Genomic DNA, 24,499 nt, shown 5'->3' on the forward strand with positions numbered 1-24,499 from the left:
TGTGGGTGTGAATGTAGGGGATAACTGCGCAGTCACTGAAGTGTGGGTGTGTATGTAGGAGACAACTGCGCAGTCACTGAAGTGCGGGTGTGTATGTAGGGGACAACTGTGCAGTCACTGAAGTGTGGGTGTGTATGTAGTGAACAACTGTGCAGTCACTGAAGTGTGGGTGTGTATGTAGGAGACAACTGCGCAGTCACTGAAGTGTGGGTGTGAATGTAGGGGATAACTGCGCAGTCACTGAAGTGTGGGTGTGTATGTAGGAGACAACTGCGCAGTCACTGAAGTGCGGGTGTGTATGTAGGGGATAACTGCGCAGTCACTGAAGTGTGGGTGTGAATGTAGGGGACAACTGTGCAGTCACTGAAGTGCGGGTGTGTATGTAGGGGATAACTGCGCAGTCACTGAAGTGTGGGTGTGAATGTAGGGGACAACTGTGCAGTCACTGAACTGTGGGTGTGTATGTAGGGGACAACTGCGCAGTCACTGAAGTGTGGGTGTGAATGTAGGAGACAACTGCGCAGTCACTGAAGTGTGGGTGTGTATGTAGGGGATAACTGTGCAGTCACTGAACTGTGGGTGTGTATGTAGGAGACAACTGTGCAGTCACTGAAGTGCGGGTGTGAATGTAGGAGACAACTGCGCAGTCACTGAAGTGTGGGTGTGTATGTAGGGGATAACTGCGCAGTCACTGAAGTGTGGGTGTGTATGTAGGGGACAAGGCAGGGAGGGGAGAAGTTCCCTTGTTTATGTGTGGACCTGCTGTAAGTGACGAGTTTTCATTACGTACAAAAAAGAGAACAGAAAGCAGTCATAAATAAAGTCACCAAAAGAGACTCTAAGTGAAGAGTTATTCTTCACGTGGTACAGTTTGCTTCGACTGAATACATGACTTTAATGAAGAAATTAAGGGGGAAACCACTAACAAACCGGACCATGCGAGGAGCACAAAATCAGCTATTTTGTGTTACTCCCAATATCTACTCATTCCGAAACCTAACTGGCACAAAGAAGGATAAATAGCCCAGAGCTTATCACTGCCTGATCTACAGCATGTTTGCATACAGTTTCAGGCTCCCCACAAGCCCAGGCACATCACAAGCTGGCGTCTGGATGGTTATACAGGATGCACATGCACAGCAGGATGTGCATCCTGTTCCAGATAAAGGTGGAGTCTTTTACTGAATTTACATGTAATGAATGTTAACACTGGTAGAAGTGTAATTTGAGTAATATAACCGAATGCTGTATCTCAGGAGTTTAATGTTTCAGACCAGTAAGTCTTTCTTTTACACAAAGTTACAGTCTGTTTCCTGTGCCTTCCAAGCTGGGAACCGACTGCAGATGTGTCTGTGTTTCTCATAGGAGAGCAAGATGGGACATGCAGAAATGTAAGAATCCCTACGTATCTGCACTATAATTGTAAGAATGGCAAGGCTATGAAGTCTGATCCCCCTATAGTTGTCACATAGCATTTCTTTTTACTTTTATGTTTCCTGCCCTTGTCATTCAGGGGTTTTGTGCATCAGAAAATGTTTAGATTGTGAGAAATGCAGCAAATCAACAGAAAAAAACTGTAAATAAGGGGACCCCCATCCCAGTCTGCCAATCCAGCGGCTCTGCCCCTGACCCCCACCCGCTGCTGAGAAGGCGTGTCAGCCGTGACAGCCCCACAACATTATTACTTAAGCGGAAATATGTTTCACTTTCATTTTGCCGTAATATAAAGCCATCCATCTTCTAAGCCCTCGCTAAATGCGGAAAGCAGCTCCTCATAAAGTCAGAAGATGAGTTTGAGATCTACATGCCTTCACCTTCAAGCATACTAGCAATTTAATCAAGCCGTACGTCTCAAGACAGGTAACTGCTCATTTTTATTTGCATTACTGCATTAGTTTTTTTGTAATAAAATAGCTGATGTTGGTTATTTCATAATATGGATATAGAACATGTAAAAATATACGTATTTTCAATCTACATAAAAAACATTTACTTATCTCAAGGGTATGTTTTATAAATGTCATTTTCAAATATTGATTTGGGGCCTCATGCGCATAGCTTCCGGGATAGGCTCCGGACCCCCCGCGGCCCAGAAGGATAAGCGGTGATGGATGAATGGATATTAATTTGGGTTCTTTTCAAAGATGTTGATTATTGCTTCTCACATCCAGGGCTGTTGGGGTTAAATCCTCCCTCTGTGAAGGGACTAATATAATTTATTCAAGAATTCCATCCATCCATCCATTTTCCAAACCGCTTATCCTATTGGGTCGCGGGGGGTCCAGAGTCTATCCCGGAAGCAATGGGCACGAGGCCAGGAACAACCCAGGATGGGGGGCCAGCCCATCGCAGGGCGCACTCACACACGCACTCCTATGGGCAACTTAGCAACTCCAATTAGCCTCAGCATGTTTTTGGACTGTGGGGGGAAACTGGAGTACCCGGAGAGAACATGCAAACTCTGCACACATGTAACCCGGGCGGAGACTCGAACCCGGGTCCCAGAGTTATGAGGCAACAGTGCTAACCACTGCACCACCATGCCGCCCCATTTTAGGTATTTTAAATGAGAAAAACTTAATATAAGCTTAAACAATTAAATTAATTCAAGGACAGTATAGTTCATTCCACTTGAAAAGTTACAATAACTTAAGCTAAATTCATGGTGTTAAATATAACATTCAAGTTCAAGTAACTTTAAAAACTGAGTTTCTTAAATTTAAGTCATTTGAGGCAACAGATATTGTCAATGTTTTCAGTGAACTGAACTTAGCAAGGTTTACAGTCGGTACACTTTAGCTTAATTTATTCAGTTGTATTAATTTATTTAGTTTTATTTCCTAAAATTTGCCATACATTAATAAAAAAACAAACAGTTAAACCAACCAAACTTGAGTGCAAATTCTTGCCTCATTTTGAGTGCTTTTGGTTTCATTTTCGTCAGGCTTTGAGCCTTTTCTTCTGAACAGAGAGCGCCATCTAGTGGGGACAGAAAAGATAACATCATTTTGGCCATCACAATAAATATTTTGAGTACAATTAGCCATCTGGTTTCTTGAACTGTAACTCTGGAGTAAAGATTAGCCTTTAAAATGGAAAGAAATAATGACTTGACATTTATTAGTGATAGTACATTTATTAATGATATGTACTAAAACATTTTTTTTGTGTGTCTCCTGGGTATGACGGTAAAAATGCATCCAGCCCTGCAAGTGGTCCTCCAACTTATAGGGAAAAAATGTTGGGGGTTGGTGGTGGAATTGGCTCTCCAGCCACCGTAAAACAACTCGCAACAGCTCGGAATAAACAGGCACTATACCCTTCTGCTCTGCTAGGGAGTAGGTCTGCTGCAGCCACTCCCCGGAAGGCTGCACACGCCATGGAGGGGATGGGGGAAGCCCTAGGGAGCCTCTTCCCCGGATGAGTCAAAACCGTCAGAGAGCTAATAGAGTCAGACCTGTTGGGGATGGGGGCTGCTGTGCTGCAGAGGCTTCGCCCGCTGCATGGCGGCACTTGGGTCCCAGTTTTAAATGGCCCACCTGGGTAGATGTGTAGAATGTCTCGTCTCTTCAGTAAGGTGACCACCTTTCTCTGCTGTCGGGGAAGCTTCATAAACTCTGCGTTTCTGTGAGATGTGCAGACCAGGGAGTGGCCACATCTCTGTAGATGGGTAAACCTACTTTTGGCCTCGTCGGTCTGATGGCCGCCATACTCAGGGAGTAACTGTTGCGGTACCAGATCAGCTCCTCCGGATGGTGTCTGACGTCTTTCCTTTCCACTAGCGTATCATGAGACTCAGGCTAAGGCCCTCCTTGGGTGCCTTGTCTGTTGTCTTAGTGTATTTCCTACCGTGGTGAGTGATGTCTCATTGAGGGAGACGTTTTACTCACAACTTAACTTGGTGATTGAAGGGTGCCCTGAGGTGACACCCCTCTGGTCATGGGTGACTTCAATGCGACCACAGGCACTGACAGGGCTGGCTATGAGGACTGTGTCGGTCCCCATGGGTCTGGAGACCAGGGTGATAGTGGCTCCATGTTCCTTGACTTTGTGAAAGGTCAGGGGCTGCGGGTTGCTGGAGCCTGGTTCCAATACTGGTGGTGCAGCAAAGGAGATCAATCACATCGTCGTGGGCAGACGCTGGAGGCTCCTGCAGAACTGCAGGGTCTACATAAGTGCCCAGTTTGTGAATTCTGACCACAGAGATGTTGTTGCTACTCCGAAGATTCAGCTTAGATCCAGTAGGCTAGAGACTGAGCATCTCTAGCCTACTGACCCGTTTCAGTTTGCATACAGGACAAACAGGTCCACAGAAGACGCCATTTCCGCTGCTCTCCATCCAGTCCTCACCCTCTTGGACTCAAAAATCTCCTATGTGCGAATGCTGTTTGTAGATTTTAGTTCAGTATTCAATACAGTCTTTTCATTACAGCTGGATGGGTGGGATTTCTTAGGGACAGGAATTATAGTTGTGCCTTTAAAGTATGTTGGAACAACAGCTTGGTCCAGAGAGACGTGACCAATTTCATACATAATTTCAATATTCATAGCAGGTTCATTTTAATATACTGTATTTATTTCCTGGCATAGCGTCCATCCAAAACCTTGGAATGGGAAGGCCTATGCATTCGTTTTTGCATTCATTAAAGACGTGGAATTGCGGTCAAAAGATGAATATGAGGCGAGAGTTCAAAATTTCTGCTTTTATTTCCTGGTATTTACATATAGATATGTGCTTATAATTGAACAAAAGTATCGGAACAGATAGTCTAGTAAATTAAAGTAAATGACACTCAATATTTGGTTGCATATCCCTGCCTCAAACCTGTGACACACCGACATCACTAAATGGTTGGTTTCTTCTATGGTAATGCTTTTAAAGGCTTTTACTGCAACCTTTTTCTGTTTTGTGTTTCAAAGGGCTTTTATTTTCAATCTACTTTTCAGAAGTTGAGATACATGCTCACTTGGGTTAAGGTTCAGTTAAGGTTTGGTTATTGACTAGACGAGTCTAAAACCCCCACTCCCCCCCCCCCCCCCCCCCCAGTGAAGTCCCTTGTTGAGCAGGAAGTATTTTTGGATCATTGTCTTGCTGCATGATGTTCCTCTTGATTAGTTTTGACACATTTCTCTGTAAATTGACAGACAAATTGTTTCCATAGACTTCTGCTGTTACCATCATTAGTTGTATTATCTTCTGTCTATCACTTTCAAAATTGCATTGTTTCCAAAATGAGGGCATATGTTTAGAAAGCAGTACTTCATCATTCAGCAAAAGCCATACATTTGTGTTGACAACAGACAAAATATTATCCTGGCTTTTCCTTTTGACTAGGATCAAGACGGGAAGAAAAGGCTTTTTGGTCTGAAATGAGCTCCAGGGATAAGTGTGAGGATCATGAGAACAGGGGCCGTTTCCCTTCATCCTCTGTGTATACAGAGCATGGCTCTACTTGTGAAGATAATTCTTCCATAATACCTGAACACTATAAAGAAGATGAATATCATGCTGCCTTCAACAATAGTGCCTCTACGGAGTGTACAAGCAGCGAGAATAAAACTGCTCCTGAAGAGAGAGTCTCAGCAGAGCCTGAAGAGGGAGCTGCATCTGTACCCAGTGTTTGTACAAAGATTAATCAAGGGGCTGCAGATGAAACTGCTACTCTGGATGGTCCTAGAAGGTACAATATTCATGTCAGAATGTGCAAACAATATTAATTAACAAGGCTGTAACAAGACAGTAATCAGTCATGCTTTACAAAAGTATTGACACTCTGCAAATGTTTCCAAATGTGGCTAGATTGGGCAATTCTATAATTATAGGTACTTTTTGGCACTTGCAAATCTGTTGGAAAAAAAATATTTTACTCAGAAATGCAGAAATATTCTTACAAGGGATTGTAATTTTGGACATAAACTTGAAACACCAACAGCTTTGTCTGTCAAATATGTTGCTAGCAAAATCAATTGAACAGCCATTCATCCATCCATCCAGCCATCCATCATTTTCTGCCACTTATCTGAGTCTGGGTTACAGGGGCAGCAATCTGAGCTTTAGAACCACAGCTCTGCACAGGCACCTCAGCAAAGGAGTCCTGGAACATAAGCCTATTCATGCTTAATGTCCCTTGACTGCCTCAGGATGTCATAGAAGTTCTACTGGAGGTGTGAGTTAAAGATCTCCCTGACAGGGTCCTCCATCCCCCAACTCAAAGTTGAAAGGAGGTCGTTCACCAGGGTAAACTCCAATGTACTGGTACTGACCTGGCAATGTATTGGTACTGAACTCGGGGGCTATAAGTAGACCCACTGCTGCCTGGTGCTTCTCACCATGGGCAACTACAGAATGGAATATTGTCCAGTCCCTCTCCAGGAGTTTGGTTCCAGAGACTGAGCTGTGCATTTAGGTGAGCCCGATTATATTTGGCCGGTATCTCTCTACCTCTCTGACCACTGTGTTAGGTTGGGTAGGAAGAGCACCGAGGTTGAGGTTGTCAAACTTAAGTCAAGCAGCCTTGGGACCAATTAACAGTACTTCTGTTTTTAACAAAAGGAAATTTTTGCCATCCAGCACCAGAGGTCTATAATTAGAATTTAGTGATCAGTTAAACCCATACTGTATGTGACATAACAGGGGGCAGCTAATTCAGCGCCCGGGGAGCAGGGCTTGGGGGCGGAACCTTGCTCAGGGTACCTCAGTGGTGCCCTAACCATCAAGCCCCCACTGCCTACCACTGAAACCTATCTAATAGACAGTTTTCTAACCAAGAGAGCTGTGATCCATTATCCAGCTTTACAAATATATATGTAACTGTGCATTATCAGCATAGCAATGAAATCCAACACCATGATTTCTAATAATGTTACCAAGAGGCAGCATACAGTATATAAAGTGAACAGTAGCGGCTCAGCACTGGGACACCATGTTTGACTTTGGTTGTCTTGGAAGATTCATTGACCACATGGGCAAACTGATAACGATCAGTTAAATAGGAGCGAAAACTGGAACAGGTGGGACCTGTTCAAGCCGGACGGGATGCATCTGAACCAGAGGGGAACCAGAGTATTGGGGAGGCGTATGTGTAGAGTAGTTGAGGAATGTTTAAACTAGGGAGGAAGGAATATTTAAACTGGGGGGGGCAGGGAGGTTAGTTAAGAATATAGGTGGGGAGAGAAGGAAAGCCCCAATTACTATTAAAATTGGGCACTGTAAAAGGCCTATCTTTTGTGGTCTGTATTTAAATGCTAGGAGTATTAGAAACAAAATTCATGATTTAGAGGCTTTAATTCCATCAGACACGACATTATTGGAATAACAGAAACATGGATGAGCGACCTGCCTCGTGCCCATTGCTTCCGGGATAGGCTCCGGACCCCCTGCGACCCAGTAGGATAAGCGGTTTGAAAATGGATGGATGAGCGACAATGATGGAGAAGAATATAATATGGATGGTTACATGTTCCATAGAGGCCGGATAGGGTAGACAGGGTAGGTGGGAGGTGAATTACTCGAGACCCAGGATTCATTATGTGTGGCAGAGCTGAATGGACATTATATCAATTGCCATGGAATACGTTTTTTTGTCTCTTTATTAGGTAAGTGAACGCATTGCAGAACACAAAATTTTGCATAATTTGCTTTAGTTACATTTTTTCTTGTTTCACCCCACAATGATCAACATGTAGTCCTGGTGAGAAGAGCCCCAAGCGGGGTGAGCCTGCACTCTCTGGAATCAGCTCTGAGAATCGCAGCGCAGGAGAAACTAAACAAGGTAAATAATTATGATGTCAAAATCATATATATATAAACTCTTAATGATGGTGAAAGAAAACTCCTGATGTACAAGAGCTGTGCAATATACAAGCAGTAGGAATTTCCAAGCATGACAGGAGCACATCAACATACATACCTACTGTACAGTACATACAGAATGCATAGCAGCAACATTATTGTTACCCAAGGTGAGGTACTGAAACAGTTAATCCATTTCCCATAAGAAACTCATATCACCAAAATATTAGTTCCTAATATCTTTCTGGAAAGATACTAGGTAACACTTTACTTAAGGCCATGTTTTTAGTAATTTATAAACAGATTCATAACAAATATTAATGCATTCAAAAATCATTATAAACATAGCTATAAATATTTATGAAAAGGCATAACACATTATAGCCATGTTTATTATGCATTATGGGTGCTTTATGAAGCTCTCATCTGTAACACAATTTCAATTGCTTAGTCATTTTCTCAAAACTCTACACACAGTCTGCAAAACCAACACACAGTTTCTCCAAACAGTTAATCCCTCCACCAAAATGCAGTACAGCCACCAAAACAGTTAACCAGTGTCTCAAAATAGACTCTTACCAACAAAATATTAGCATTTTCTGACACTATGTCACACACAAACAAACGGCCTACTAAACACTAACAACAGACAGCGTTACATAACATTTTAAATAGTTCGTCATTAAAGGATCATCTTTAGAGAAAAGAATATTCTTTTGGAAAAAAAAAAATACTTATTGTCAATACTACAGACAGAAACAAAAAGCACTTGCATTTGGCCCATGACTGTAACAATACTATAGCAGTAAGTTTCTAATCAATCCGTTCTGGATTCGGCCACAAGCTCTCATCTATGTCACATCTGAGCTCCTCTCTAGCAATGCATCGTGGGTAATATCTCTTGGCATGCCTGATCCATCCATGTTACTGCTTGGCATCCAGCGTTCACGGCATGCAGTAGTGACATGTGATCATATGGACAATGGTGATAAACCTTCCACCTCCATGCAGAAAAGACTTCCTCAGTGGGATTTAGGAGGGGCGAGTAGGGGGTGAATGAAACGATGAGGATGTCCGTGGGTCTGCTGCAGTCCACTCTGTGACTGCACTGGAGTGCTGGAATGCCACATGATCCCAAACCACAACAAATACCAAAACATTTCTCTTCACTCACTCTCTCTCATCCTCTGGTAATTTTCAGATGAGCCTTGATAGCAATTTTGTAATTGTACTAATTTAGTTTTTAATGTATGTTTAATCATTTTGAGAGTAGTTTTTAAGGGTGTACAAAATACCCTCTAGAAACATTAAGTTTTGATAGTGGTGGATTTTGCCTGAGAAAGGAACCATGAACTGTGAGGCACTCAGTCGCTGAATACACTTTGTATGACAGCAGTGAGGGATGATTCGCAGTTTGACCCACATAAACTGATGTTACTGTGACTGTGTGAAGAGTTTTGAGACTCCAGTGACTCCAGTTCTGCAGAATGTACCTTAGCAACTCAAAAAAACCATAACATATATCTCTCTCTTCCTTTCGCTGGTTTTCAGTTTTGCAGAATGCATCTTAGCAATTGAAACTAAACTGTAAATATGCTAAAGAACATTTGCACTTCATCTGTACCACACACAATGAACAGACATATTAACAATAATAAAAATTATAATAATAATAATAATAATAATAATACACTAACCTGACATTTTTAATACAGGTCATGCTACTGTTCTCATTAAATGAATGTCAACATCTCAATATCGTTTTACTTTTCAGAAATGCCTCTGGAATTGCTGGTATCTCGCTTAGGAATGACAGATTACCTTAAGAGGAAAAAATTAAGTCTGACTGCTGTCCTAGAGATCAATGAAAAAAACATAAGCCCTACAGAAGAACCCATTCAGTCCCTGAATTCAGTATGTTGGTGGTTTCTCCGAAAACTATGTAGAGTGAATGTAATGGCAAGACATGTCAGGTGTACCAATAATACAGAACTGAAAGGAAACTCAGCTCAGGATTTTGATCAGATTTTGAATGAGCTACTGGAGTATGAAGCAAGTGATGATAACATCAACCCTCTTGACCTGATTACCGCTCTGTTCCTGTGTTCAGACGGCCTCCTTCAGCAGGAGATGGCTTTAAAAATGTCTTTGTGCCAGTTTTCAATTCCACTGCTTCTTCCCAACTGTGATACTCAGCAGTTCTCTTTGATGCTGTGGGCCTTGAGGGACATTGTAAAGAGCTACAGACCTCATTCCAAGGAGGAGTCCAGAGGATTTGAGGAGAACAGCATTGTGCTCACGGACCTTCCTATGATCTCTTTTGTTAGACTTGGAAAAATCAGCATGTCTAAGTCTCATATTTTAAACCAAGTGTTTAGCAATCCACAGCAGTCCCATGACACATTTGTTCATCACAACATGAAGAATGGCAACATCTCTCGCAAGGTTTCTAATGGGATGGTGGAAATTAGCTGGTATCTGCCTGGTGGAAAGAGTGACACCTTCACTGAGCCTCTGGCTGTAGCTAATCTTCGGGGTGACATCAGCTCCCATCAAACTGGCTTCAGATTCCTCTGCCGAACATCAGCAGCTGTCTTTGTGTTCATTGATGACTTCAAGGAAAACATCAACTTACTGAAACCTCAAGACTCAAAGGCTCCTTTATTCCTAGTCTGTGATTCAGAGAAAATAAGTATCAATAAGAATGATTTCAAAAACTGTATTCATTACCTGAAATGTAATACTCAATTCATTGTCATGAAAGGAATTCAGATGAATGATGCTGAATTTGTTGACAAACTTCGGTCAACCATCAAACAAGCTGTTTCAAGTGACTGTGCCAAAATGAGCATTGAGAAGATGTCTGCTGTTGCACGTGAGCTTCAGATCCTTGTGGATGAAGACAATGACCTTTGTCAGAAAGCAAAGCAGAAAGCCGATGCTATTACAGCCAGTATCTCCGACATTCCTAAGTACAAGCAGGACCAGCTGCCATTACAGGGGGATATCTTAAAGAAACTGGCTAAACTGGAGAAAGAGGAATGCAGGCTAAAGGATGCAGGAACAAAAAATATTCCGATGTACAGGATTGAACTGAATAAAAATAAACAAGAACTCAGGAAACAGCAGGTCAGCAAAGACATTACACCTGCAGTAAACAGTTTCATCTCCGGTTTATTAGTCTGCAAAGAGGAACGTGCCTATTTCCTTAAGTGGATGATGATAAATCTGGATAACCTTTCAAAGAAGCATGTTTTAAGCCTCAAAGAGGTTTACAAGAAGGAACATGAGGATGCAAAAAACAAGGAACTTATACTGGACCTGGAAAACCAGATGTCCTGTAGCTCCTTGGGTATAGAACATTTCCTGAGGGAACTGGGACAGCTCTATGAGTCTGCCATCTCCAGATCAGAACATTCACACTCAAAACAGAAGATGCAGATGATCAAGGATTTACCTAAAGTCTGTGCCAAAATGATGCTGGAAGGCTTTCCGTTTGAGCTGGTCGATGGAGATGCTGCTTACATACCTCTGATGTGGGTATCTGCTGTGCTGAATGAACTCCGTTCTATGGAAAAGGACTCAAAGATCCGAGTCATCTCTGTGGTGGGAGTTCAGAGCACTGGGAAATCCACTCTTCTCAATACCATGTTTGGGGTGCAGTTTGCTGTCAGCAGTGGAAGGTGCACTAGAGGTGCTTTCATGCTGCTTGTTCGCGTAAGTGAGGATTTTAGAGAGCAGCTTGGCTGTGACTTCATCATGGTCATTGACACAGAAGGACTGAGGGCAGCAGCAGTGGCCCAGTTGGCTGACAGTTATGAGCATGATAATGAATTATCTACACTACTGGTTGGACTTAGTGACTTCACAATTATAAATATTGCCATGGAGAACTCCACTGAGATGCAGGAGATCCTACAGATTGTAATTCATGCCTTTCTCCGCATGAAAGAATTTGGCAAAAAAACCCACTGCCTGTTTGTTCACCAGAACGTGGCTGATGTCGCTGCCCATGGTAAAAGCGAGAATGATAGGAAAATTCGTCTGGAGCAACTCAACACTATTACTCAAGCTGCAGCCAAAATGGAGAGGAAGGGTGAAGTTTTGAAATTTACAGACATCATCGAATACTCTGACAGGGACAATTTCTACATCCCCTCCCTCTGGCAAGGCACCCCCCCTATGGCAGCAGTCAGTGCCGGCTACAGTGAATCAGTGGTGCAGATTAAAAAATGTTTAATAGACATAATGACAGATTTAAAGGAAAAGAGACCTGTACAGTCAGTGGAGGAGTTTCAGGAATGGATCAGACGCTTATGGCAGGCAGTGAAATATGAGAATTTCATTTTCAGTTTCCGCAACAGCATAGTAGCTGAAGCTTACAGTAAGCTGTGTGAGCAGTACAATAAGTGGGACTGGGATTTCCGCAGAAAGATGCGTGAGTGGATGGTAAAAGCAGAAACTAAAGTGTTAAACTTTGGTACAGTGACCCAGAGCTCACAGCCAGCAGAGAACATTGAGAACTTTCTTATGAAGCAGAAAAATGAGGTCATTCGAGAACTGGGAAAAGCTGAACAGCAATTAAATGACAACCTGAGTAAATATTTTGAAAATCCAGAGAATCGTGTTGGCCTGGTGGAGAGATACAAGCAAGACTTCTTAAACAGCATCAAAAGTCTGAGGCAGGAAACGGAGAACAAAATGATGAGAAGGTTTGAAGAACTTCTGAGAATTAAAAAGGGGAGGAATAAATTGGAGAAGATTAAGGAAAATCAAGCTAAAATGATGGAGGAGAAAGTGTCTGAGTTACTTGAAAAATGTAGGAAATCCAAAGACTCATTTTCAGATGATCAGCTAGATAAAGAGTTTGAACAGATGTGGAATGATGTTGTAAATGGGCTGCCATCCAAAAGCATGGAGGAACAGAATGTTAGTGAAGATATTTACTTCATGTTACATAAAGACCTGGAGAACAGGGGCAGCTCAGCAATGGAAATTCTGTCAGAAGTCAGTGATTTGGAGGATTGTGGGAGAGAGGCTTTTGTTGTAGAAATGAATTTAAGTTCTAGTAAGATAGATGGAAATACGGAAGGATCTGGAATGAAAGCAACAATAGAATTTATGAAAACACCAGAACAACTAATTGAAAATTGCCAGAATTTTATTGCAGATAAGGTTTCCAGGAAAGCTCAATTGGATTATGACAGCACTTATGTCAGGGAAATGTTGATTATGATCAATGACTATTTTCAACAAAATGCGGAGGATCTGTATAAAGATGTAGAGTTGCAAACCAAACTGAAGATACACATATGTGGGATTGCAGCTAGGGAATTTCAACAAATGCACAAGGACTTTATCCAAAGCAATGATCCATTGCTGTGCCTGGAGAAAGATAAAGAGCAGTACTACAGAGATTTTAAGGATCTCTATCATGAGACAGATCAGGCCCAGAGAAAAGCAGAGGAATTCACCAAGAAAGGTCTGGAACCTTCAGTCAGGAAGTACATCACAGATTACCTGGGTTCAGATGTTCTGGAGAAAATGGAGTTTGGACCTACAGGAATGAAATTCCGCACCCGCTCCTTCTTCCAGTACTCCATTCTTGAACAGCTGCTTAAAGATCATGAATTTGAGAAATTTCGGCAATTTATTACAAATTATGAAAAATTTATCAAGGATTGGATTGTTGCTGAGATGAAAGATACTTTCTCAGAAAAAGACTGCAAAGTATCAACCTTGGAGATTAGGCGCTTAGAGGAGACTGTGTCGGATATAAAAAAATCTATTCAGGAAGCTAGGAAGATATCTGAAGGGAATATGGGGGAGCAAAATATTCATAATTTCATTGATAACCTCCACAAACATTTGGGTGATAAACTCATTATTTCCCCCGATGCTTTGAAAAAAGTCCAGATCTTAAACAATGCCACAATAGAACGATTTTCGACATGGCTAATATCATCTGTAGAGAATATGAAAGAGACTCTGATTTCAGAGTTCCAGAAGGATGAAGACATTAGTTCCAAACTTGAGAAGTTACCCTTCAAGCCCCAGGAGGAACTCTTCAGCAGGATGTTTGGCTGTGGGAAGATGTGTCCATTCTGTGAGGTCCCGTGTGAAGTTGAAGGTGATAAACATGATGCACATTCTGCTTCTTATCACCGGCCAACAGGAATCAGAGGATGCAAATGGCAAACTTTTGAAATGTTATCCACAGATGTTTGCCCATACTTAGTTACTAGTGAAAAGAGGTTCACGTCTAGTGAAACTGAAATTCCCTTTAAAGACAATATAATTCACCCTGAGTGGCACATAGAGTCTGACACCAGCATCAAGGCCACAGACTACTGGAAGTACGTCTTTGCACAGTTCAATGATCAGCTTGCAGCGATATATGGTGCAAGGCCAGCATATCTACCCCCAGACTGGCTTCAGCTGAAAAAAGAAGATGCAAGGAATTGTTTGGGTAAAGAATTGATGTTCAACAGAAATACAGCAGTAGTAACTACTTCAAGTTCGTGAGAATTCAATTATTGTTTTTGCTGTGAGCGAGTGCAACTTTATACTTTGTTTTAAAACATGCCTGAATAGTCACATATATTTGATTGATTTTTGGATGTGATTATCATTTTAAGATAGAAGGATCTCTGGATTTTTTTCAGTTGCTTTTAGTCCTGCTAAAACCTTTTAAGTCTTTACAGTAGGATAATAAAGTTCATTTAGCTTCTTCTAAGGAGATGCATAAGTTGACAAATTAGCATACATGCAGACATTGTGTGTGCTTGACACTGCAGAAGATCGTGTGAGATCTGCTATATCCCAGTGGTGAAAGTTACTGAAAAAAGGGAAGACGTGCTACTCCAATGTGGACAGAAGTGTGTGATTCTGATTTCCGGAAATTTAGTCCATTTGGGAATGAAATATATTCTTTTTCTGTTGCTAGCGGTTTAATATCTGATTTTGTAAGAAGAATCATCAAGGCAGCATTTACTGACTTTGAAAACAATGCAATGTTTGCTTGTTTGTGATTATTTAAAATTAGCAACTGCAATAGGGAAAACTGTTAGACCTCACTGAATGTGATGATATTTAAATTTTAGGAAGAGATGCTTGCTTACAAAACTATGTTCCAAATGCATTAAATCTGCTGTGATATTTTTTGGTAATTTTACTCAGATAATCTTGATATCATTAAACAACAATAAAGGAACTCTGATTGGTATTTCTGAGGTCTGGTTTACTGTGAAACATTTCATACACACTTAAACCTCGGTTGTAATTGCTTCGATGACCCTTGTTTTGACCCTAGATCAATGTAAACTAACACCCATTTGGAACAATCCAGATATTTGCCAGAAAAAGAAACCATTGAACTTTCCTGTATAGCGTGATAAAGGGATTACAAATCTAGAATCATGTTATTCAAAACAGGAAAGTTGTCGCATTCAAGGAACTTGTCTCAAAATATGGAATTAGCAACAATAAATTTCTTGAGTATCAGCAAGTGAAGTCCATTATTCAGGCGAGGTTCAACCCTAATCAGCTTCATTTAGAAATACCTCCATGGGTACTTGAATTTTTACTCTCTTGGCCCAATCCAAAATTGTATAAGTTATTATCAAAAATATATGATTAAATTTCCCTCCCAACCTCAAAATGGGAGCAAGATCAATCCATTGATCCAGAGTAAAACTATTGGAATCAAATATGTTTAAACACTTTCAAAATGACTAAAAGTCCCAACTTGCAACTTGTGCAATACAAAACTCTCCATAGAATACACTACACATTACAAAGGATGTTCCAAATGGGCCTTATACACTCAAACCTATGTACCCACTGCTCAGGTAACTTTGTGGAGAACTACATGCATGCAATATGGTCCTGCACACCGGTGTAGAAGTTCTGGCAGAGGATATGTGAAGATCTATCAGTATGGTTTAATTGTCTTATCCCAACCTCACCCACGCTGTGCATTTTAGGAGATGCAAGTGAGTTAGATATGGAAGAAAATAAGGCACACATAATCCTTACTGCCTTAGGCATTGCAAAGAAAACTATCTACTAATCAAAAGATAATTTATGTATTACTCAGTATAGAAATTTACTGTTAGACCACTTAAGTATGGAGAGAATATCTGCTCCCTTCCAAAATAAACAATTAGGTGAATTGGATTCTCTCTGGTCCACTCTGATCAATTCCGCTATATGGGGGGTGGTCGGCTGTGATCTCATCTTAAATGAGACTTAAATACACCACAGTAATTAACATGACTAGGAAGAGCTGGGAACACGGGGAGTCCACAAGAGGTAGAGAGGGGGGCACGGCATGCAGGACGACCAGGGCATGACATACACAAAGAAAAAAATAAGGTGGTAACTAGCCGGCTGTAAACTCGACAAATGACAGGGAGAAATCAGGACTACAGAAACAACTGTTATCTACATTTTTTATGTTTACAAAAATCAAAGACTGATTTGAAAACTCTGATATATTGAGGTCTGTGTTCTTTATAAAACCAGAAAACTATTCATTAGGATTATTGATCAGGATTCTGCACTTTCAGTGAGGTCAGTGTGGAGACCAACACATTCTATAATATATGTTGTGATTTTGTTGTTGAAATAGTATTATAGTATATGATGTGAGGAGGACATGGGGCTTTCGAAGGAACAAACAGGCACGCTTATGTTCACTCAAAAACACTTTAATAAGTAATACAAAGAAAACCAAGATATTGTATCAAAAGCAATGCAAAATAACCTCGTATTATAAGTGATATTACATCGTATTATATATCATAACCAATAATAATAGGTTCAAAGATACAAATGATATATATATATATATATATATATATATATATATATATATATATATATATATAGAAAAGAAGAAATAATACATAGAAAATGCAAATTATTATCACAAGCAGTGATAATTAATCCCAATAATCAATGAAATGTACAAGCAGTTGCAAAGCTATTTACACTCAGATGTCCTTCTCCCTGAAGACGGGGCAGGGGTCTCACACACCGATCAGTGGTGGGCAACACGAATCGGCGACACCTTTCCCTGTCCTCAGGAACCCCCCCCCCCCCCAGAAAAACAGGGCAAGCATCCAAGAGCACAGATTTTTTTCAGACAAGATAAGGACACTCCTTTGATGAGAAACACGTTATTTGTGAAAAACAATAAGTGATAAGTGTATAAGTGATCACCATAATATTATGGGTGAATCATGGACGACGTATCTGAATCTCAGAATGATCAGTCCATAACCGATCAGAATCAATCCACACCTCAATCACCTCACATGTATCACAGCAGCGGGAGGACAGTGATTAATTCTAGGTGACGTAATCATCCGCAAATTCGTCCTAATGCAACATGATAGTTTACTAACTTACTACTACCATTACATAAAGATATTCGAAAAGAAAAAGTATAAGGAGAGAATAAACGTTTAATGTTAATTGAAAATCATGTAATATCTTCACTGATCATTGTTTTTTATACTTAGTTATTATTGCCTTTATATCTCTCATCCAGGTTTGTTTTTACCAGAGATTTTTGTTTTTCTTTATTTCCCTTGTTCTTCTTCTTGCTGCCCTTCTTGGCCTTCATGAACATCTCATTGGTGTAATGGCCTCCTCCATTCTTTTCGATCATCTCCTCTATCTTGTCCAGTAGATCTGTGACCTGTGTCGCATTCCATACATCTTTATTGTTGAAGACATGATATCCACCCTGGCATTTCTCAATGAATTCCTTAAGCTTTGTATCACCACTAAGAAATTGTTCGGCAGCGTCACCCAGGACGTCTCCATGTGTGAACAGCACCATGGTGTATTGAGCTGATTCAGGACCAAAAACCTCCTGGATGATGTTCAGTGTTTCCTGCTCTTCTTGTGTGAATCTGCCCACCTGCAGCAGCACCAGGAATGCATGGGGCCCAGGAGCACAGAGGGAAACACACTCTGTGATCTTCTTTATGAGATCTTCCTTGCTCAGCTTTGTGTTAAACAGGCCTGGAGTGTCCACCACTGACATCTTTCTTCCACAGGCTTTGCCTCTGGCTTTAGCGCAGCTCATCGTTACGGAGTAGTTGCTGACTTCTGACTTAAACTCTTTCCTGCCCAGGATGGTGTTCCCAGTCGCACTCTTCCCCACTCCAGTTCTTCCTAATAGCACAATTCTCAGCTCATGCCCTGTGCAATAACAACCTTCATTACCTCCATTGTAATTCAAACTCCAGAAGATATTTAAGAGTATTACTTGTGACATCCTACAGCAGTTATCAATTATCTAAGAGTTTATGATTTTAGGATAACTTATCTCAAGGAAAGACTTCCAGACATACAGGTGTGGTCTTACTTGTACAGGTTTTGATGGTGACAGGTTCACTCTTGAGATTGGTGTCTTTCAGCATGGTGCACACAGAGAGGCTGTACTCTGTTCCTGGTCTCAGGCTGGACAGGACAACTTCATTCTCATCTGTGATGATCGAATGGCTCTGGCTCGAGCTGCTGTCCGCCCACGTCACACTGTAACTGTGTGAAATGTCCTCCATCCCCTTCGGCTTGTCCCAGGTGAGGGTGACTGACATTGTACCCAGAGAGCTGATGCTAAGACTATTGGGAGGAGAGCGTGCTTTGGGGAAAAATAAAATATACATTAAACATGTTTATAGTACCGTTAGTAATTTTATAAATAATACAAAGATACAAAGTTAAAGGTATCTGTAGACTTTCCTTAAAATGATAGAAAATGTCGACTATTTACATGTGACAATGTTTTATGCCATATGATAATTATGTCGTACTACATGAGTATCCTCCCAATAGGGTAAATAAAGCCTCATAACACTCATATCGGTTATCTAATAAAAAAAAAAAAACTTTTCCTTGATCACGAAATCTATCTCTTGTTATATATCTCCTGCAATTTCATGCAAATCCGTAAAACTGATGTTAAAATATGGTCCTATATATGCTGGTCCTCACTGGTAGCCATTCAGAAAGCTGGCTGAAAGCAGTGTGCCCCCGGAAATTCGTTTTTGTTGTTGTTTTTTATTATTATTAATATATTTTGAGGGTAAACGTGGCTGCTTATTGCGAAGTTGCGAGACTGATGTTTAAAACTGTGCATAGCAACTGTGTATAACTCGAGGAAATGTTAGGGCTCAGTTAAAAGACTTTAGAGGTACGGCAAAGGCGGGAGGGGCGCAGAGCAGGACACTCATGGAGAGGTACTCTGCTGCACGCTTATTTTACATCAAGTAGAAAACTGTAGTTGTGCATGTTTTATAAAGAAAATTCCAGCCCTGATAGAGTATTAAATCATTTTAATATGCATGTGGGATGGGCCTAAAAGCTACAGCACTATTAAGATAATAGTGCGTGAGTGTGACTTTAATATCATTTGGTGTAATAAATGCAACATGTCCATTTACTGAGCAACCACTGTGGGTTGTATCCTGAAATTTCACATATTTTTTTATTTTATTTTATAGTTGTACCTAAATCGCATCTATCATCTGTACATAACTTTCCTAAATCCTTATTTTCATCAGGAGTTTGTAATGTTAGAGAATTTCCCTACGGGAATTAATAAAGTAATTCTGATCCTGAAATATAGAGGGCTCTTTTTCATTTCAATTAAGCTCACTGTGCTCTCACTGTGCATTCACTGTGCACTCAATGTGCACTTACTGTGCACTCACTGTGCATTCACTGTGCACTCACTGTGCACTCACTGTGCATTCACTGTGCCACACTATGCAAAAGTCCTAGGCAAGAACATTATATTTCTGTGATCTCCATGTTGGTGGTTTTTATTAGCTATGTCAGCTTAGCCATTTCAAAACCTCTCTGAACGTCGCTCCTGCTGTATTTAAAGTAACCATCCAATACGCCCGTCTATTTGTTGACCTGACCACTAGCATAGCTTATATGGGTGATCAATACCATGTAAACTTATTTAACTAAGTCATTTAATTAATGAGGTGAGCTGGGAGTGAATCAAACACGTGGAACGGCTGCGATGTTTCTGCGGGGAGGTTTGGGAAGCAAACCCTTGTCCTTCAGCCACCCAGCAAGATTTCAGTACAGTTTTGGAGAACAGAAGACATTGTTGTTACGTGATGCAATGTGGTTTTTCTAGCTTCATAGCAGCACATTCCTCATTTTCACGCCACGTTTTTTAAATAAATAATTTTGCACTCGTTTCCCACTTCTGGGGGGGGGGGGGGGTTGAATCGGCCATAGATGATGCGCGCTGCCTTTTACAGTGAGGTGACGTGCCGGTCTGATCGGTCCATTGCAGGTTCCTCCCAAGACATACTCTGAATAATTTAGTGAATTAGGACAACCCTTTCACATCTTTTGCATCTGTATTTTTCCTCTGTCAAAATAGCAAAATGGACTTGGACACGCCCAAAAATGCCTTGCACTTTATGCATTGTGTTACATCGTCCAAATAGAGCCCAATGTATTAGCCAACATTTGCATAAATTCTAATGTGAATTAGATACAATTACTCTCAGTATACAGATACGCTTTAAACATTTTCTTTGAGTGCCTAAGACAAAATTAAAGATGTTGAGAAAATAAAATTATTCTCTATGAGGCCAAATTGCTGAAACTACAAGACATTTCTACTTGAAAAACCGCCAGGAGGTTGAGATGCTCTACAAGAAGATACTAAAGGAAAACAAATGAGATCACAGTTGTTCAGGAAGGAGTCACAAGCTACTGTTAGGATGATTATTAGATGAGTTTCATGATTAAACGATTTCAATATTTTGTGACTTGACGTTAACTGTATACATCCCTTCGGTTACCTTTGCCCTGAAATAAAGAAAAAAAACTTTTCCTTCATTAAGAAATTGCTGTCTCATTACATATCTCCTGTAATTTCAGGCATGATTTTTAAATTAATTACTTTGCAGTGAAACTGGAGTGAGACATATGGGTCACAAACACCTGCTCTCGAAAATTCGTGATACATTTACTCTAACCTCCCAATAATACTTAGCTATATAATTACAAGTAACACGGTATTTCATACTAACATGCAGGCCATCTATGTTTCTAATTCTGCAGAATATGGATATTTGATGGATCATGATACTCCTTGTCAGTATAGTACCTACAGTATATGTATTGATATCACTATGTGTCTGCATATATTTGTTAGAATATTCATGAAATTATACTGACCAATTTTTAAAGGGAAACATCAACTTTTAGGCTTTTGGGTTTTTGAGTACAATTTTCAAGGTGAAATATGCTGACCATGCCAGAACTCTTACCGATATTCATTACATTACGCAGTTTTTTAGCCAGATCATTCATGTTCATCTTCTTCAATATGGCGTGAGTCATCTGAAGTGCACCTTCAGTATTGTAGTATTCTTTCATTTTCTTAACCGTATCTGTCCGGTCTGCACGTTCTAACTGACTGACTGGAATGGGCTCAAATCCATCCAGTACTTGTGTGTTCAGATGGAACTTGAATCGCTTCAGCTCATCATCCACTAAATCGTCCATGATTTGCAGGAGAAAAGGGCGGACGTGCTTCCGTGAAGCCTGGAACTGCAGGACAACTTAAAGAGGTTAACAAGCCAGAACAGAAGGTAGCAGGAATCACAGCACTGCAGGAATACCACTCACCTTAAACCTTACTTTCTTTGTATAGCTTGGGAAGCACCCCACTCGGTTCCTTTGTGCCATGATGCAGTGAGCTCACTGCAGTGCCTGCTTGGTCAAACAGAAAGGTACAATATATTACAGCTACGGAAGCACCCCACTCGGTTCCTTTGTGCCATGATGCAGTGAGCTCACTGCAGATCCTGCTTGGTCAAACAGAAAGGTACAATATATTACAGCTACGGAAGCACCCCACTCGGTTCCTTTGTGCCATGATGCAGTGAGCTCACTGCAGATCCTGCTTGGTCAAACAGAAAGGTACAATATATTACAGCTACGGAAGCACCCCACTCGGTTCCTTTTGGTACAAACACCTAATGTGACTTCACACAGCCCTGTGGTTTTGGTATAAACACCTACTGTGACTTCACACAGCCCTGTGGTTTTGACACACACACCTGCTGTTACTTCACACAGCCCTGTGGTTTTGGTACAAACACCTACTGTGACTTCACACAGCCCTGTGGTTTTGGTACAAACACCTACTGTGACTTCACACAGCCCTGTGGTTTTGGTACAAACACCTAATGTGACTTCACACAGCCCTGTGGTTTTGGTACAAACACCTACTGTGACTTCACACAGCCCTGTGGTTTTGGAACACACACCTGCTGTTACTTCACACAGCCCTGCGCTTTTGCCGCACATTTATTATAAAATAAAAGATTTTTTGAATGCATGAATTATAATGCATAAATTAATTTTATGTAAAATATACAATATAAATGCACAATATAAATTAGTGCATGTGACTATGGTTACCTCATCATTTTAGACTGGGTCTAATATCAGCAACTGTTTATAAATGTTCCATTGGACGTTTGTTGTTGTTTTGCAAAATGTTTATTTTTTTTGGTGGATAGTGTTGCACTAGGCTGCCGTTCGGGAGTAATGATCAAAAGTACCGAACACGTCAGCTTAATAGAAGAAATCATGATTTTTAAACGTTTAAATGTTAGCAAATTGTAGCATATAAACTGTACTAACTGATAAATGAATTTTAGCAAATGAGATGGCATATATACCTTTTAATGAAGATTACCTTTCATTGGCTCATCTGACTCCTAACATTTTAAGGTTTGTAAGATCATATTAATTATTAAAGTTGATCACTTTCTGTGTTCTTCCAGATAAACGTTTTATCTGCCAAGCATCTCAGTGGAGCTGTCGTATAACCTAAGGACGACATTATAAATTATAACTTACCTTTACAGTCTCTGCCTGAATCATTGGCTTAGTACGTACTGCTCTTCTCGATGCCAAATGGATATAACACGCGAAACACTGCACCTGACTATTAAACCAAGTGATTATCAACAGATCTTCCACAGAACTGGGCTGAGTCCATCATCTTGGATGCCAGCCAGTCTCCTTATAACCTCTTTGCTTTCCTGCCCTTGGGGAAGCACTATTAGTGCATTACCCCCCCCCCCCCCCCCCCCAGTCCACCCACTTCAGACCCAAAAAGGGAATTCTGGCTCTTTTCCAAGAAACCTTTTATTTTGCATGGCTAAGCAAAAAGAGTTGGCTCTTTTGGGTCTCAAATGGCTCTTTGAATGATACATGGCATACATTTATAAACAAAATTTATTTTCTGCATCATGCTCCTTAAAACTGCAATTTGAATTGTTTTGCAATTTGTCACTTTTATTGTGAAAACATTTATGGAAGCTGTTCAGCCAAAGTCTCCAGTGCCCAGCCCAGAGGAAGCCGCTCAGCCCGAGTCTTTAGAGTCCAGTCCATTTATAGGACTCTTAACAATGTTTTATGTCATATTTAGCAGAAATATAGAGAATTCTCAAGGATTCACAAACTTTTTTTCCAAACTGTGCAACACTGTTTCCGTTTTGGGGCGATCTGTCTTCAAATTTGATCACTTCCACTTTACCATCTCTACAATGTGTCTGCAGATTGAAAACGATCTGAAAAAATGCTTTTAGAGTTACTGTGTTCACAACACCAAGTGTCTGCAGCTGCAGTTTCTTTCTTTTGCTGTTATTTTCTCTGAAAATAAAACTAAGTGTAGATCTTCATGTTTTCATTAAGTAGTAATTAGATCCATGGAATACATTTTGACATCACATTCGGAAGGACAAATGTCGTCTGCTTTCATCCTTTACTTTGCTGCTAATACGTAGCATTGTGTCAATTTGGGGGCAATCTACTTCAAAATGTAATCAGCTCCATTTCAACACCGATACAGTTCCTCTGCAAGGGTTGAAAAACAACCATCAAATACTTAGTGAGTTATAGTTTTAACGAGATCAAGTGTCAAAACTGCGCTTTTTGCTGTGATTATGCAGCATTACTTTACTTCTCTCACAAAATTTGATCAGTTCTAGTTCATCACCCATACAATTACTCTGCATAGTTTGACAAATTGAGTCAAAAGCTTTAATTTTTATTGCGCAGTTAGAATGAACAATGAAATTCACTCAGCTATTATTGGTGTTAAGTGCCCTGCTTAAGGCCCAATAGTGATATGATTACTCTACTGGCCATGGGACTCAAACCAGCAACCCTCCAGGGGCCCCATCAGAGTGTAAGCCGCACACAGGGAGAAAATGCACGGGAAGGCAGAATGTGGAGGCGGCCCGTGCTCTAATTGTTACCATGACTGCTTTTCATTGGATCGGTATCTTATCTCACGAACAAACTGCCTGTTATGGTCCATAAGAGGGCTGTGAAACAGCACCGTGTTCCAGGGAAACAAATAAAAAGGGGAAACAGTTCTCCTCCTGGCTGGTGTACAAGCCCAATAAGATGGCCTCCAGCCGCTGTTCCATATAAGGTCACTCTCTGGAGTGGGCCAGGAACTCGCCCTGAGAGGCTATGCGAAGGGTAAATAACAGGAAGGAAACAACCAATCAGGGATTTCATTAAACACTCTTTATTGCAGCCTTAGTGCACTGCAGGATCACAGGCTACATATTACAGATGTGACAAGTGTTACATGATAGTAATGAGTCAGTGTTTGAATGTTATGACCTT

The 24,499-nt window shown here is 40.7% G+C and overlaps 2 protein-coding genes across 3 annotated transcripts; one reads left to right on the top strand and one right to left on the bottom strand.

Annotated features, from left to right (window-relative positions):
• Positions 1-1,700: 1,700 nt before the first annotated feature.
• LOC125720455 (interferon-induced very large GTPase 1-like) lies at positions 1,701-15,017 on the top strand. Its single transcript, XM_048995910.1, has 4 exons — positions 1,701-1,860; positions 5,336-5,681; positions 7,687-7,772; positions 9,567-15,017. The coding sequence occupies exons 2-4, from the start codon at positions 5,371-5,373 to the stop codon at positions 14,315-14,317; spliced, it is 5,148 nt and encodes a 1,715-aa protein (XP_048851867.1). The 5' UTR covers positions 1,701-1,860; positions 5,336-5,370; the 3' UTR covers positions 14,318-15,017.
• Positions 15,018-16,722: 1,705 nt separating this feature from the next.
• LOC125720461 (GTPase IMAP family member 7-like) lies at positions 16,723-22,897 on the bottom strand. Of its 2 annotated transcripts, none has more exons than XM_048995928.1 (5): positions 22,715-22,897; positions 21,473-21,556; positions 21,112-21,394; positions 18,174-18,449; positions 16,723-18,007 (listed from the first exon to the last, which is right to left on the bottom strand). In XM_048995928.1, the coding sequence occupies exons 2-5, from the start codon at positions 21,530-21,532 to the stop codon at positions 17,316-17,318; spliced, it is 1,311 nt and encodes a 436-aa protein (XP_048851885.1). In that variant the 5' UTR covers positions 21,533-21,556; positions 22,715-22,897; the 3' UTR covers positions 16,723-17,315. The 2 variants fall into 2 exon arrangements, with proteins under 2 accessions (XP_048851885.1, XP_048851886.1); XM_048995929.1 differs by having other exon boundaries at positions 21,473-21,559.
• Positions 22,898-24,499: the final 1,602 nt, after the last annotated feature.

The sequence above is a fragment of the Brienomyrus brachyistius genome, chromosome 25 (assembly GCF_023856365.1).
Source record: "Brienomyrus brachyistius isolate T26 chromosome 25, BBRACH_0.4, whole genome shotgun sequence".
Lineage (NCBI taxonomy): Eukaryota > Metazoa > Chordata > Actinopteri > Osteoglossiformes > Mormyridae > Brienomyrus > Brienomyrus brachyistius.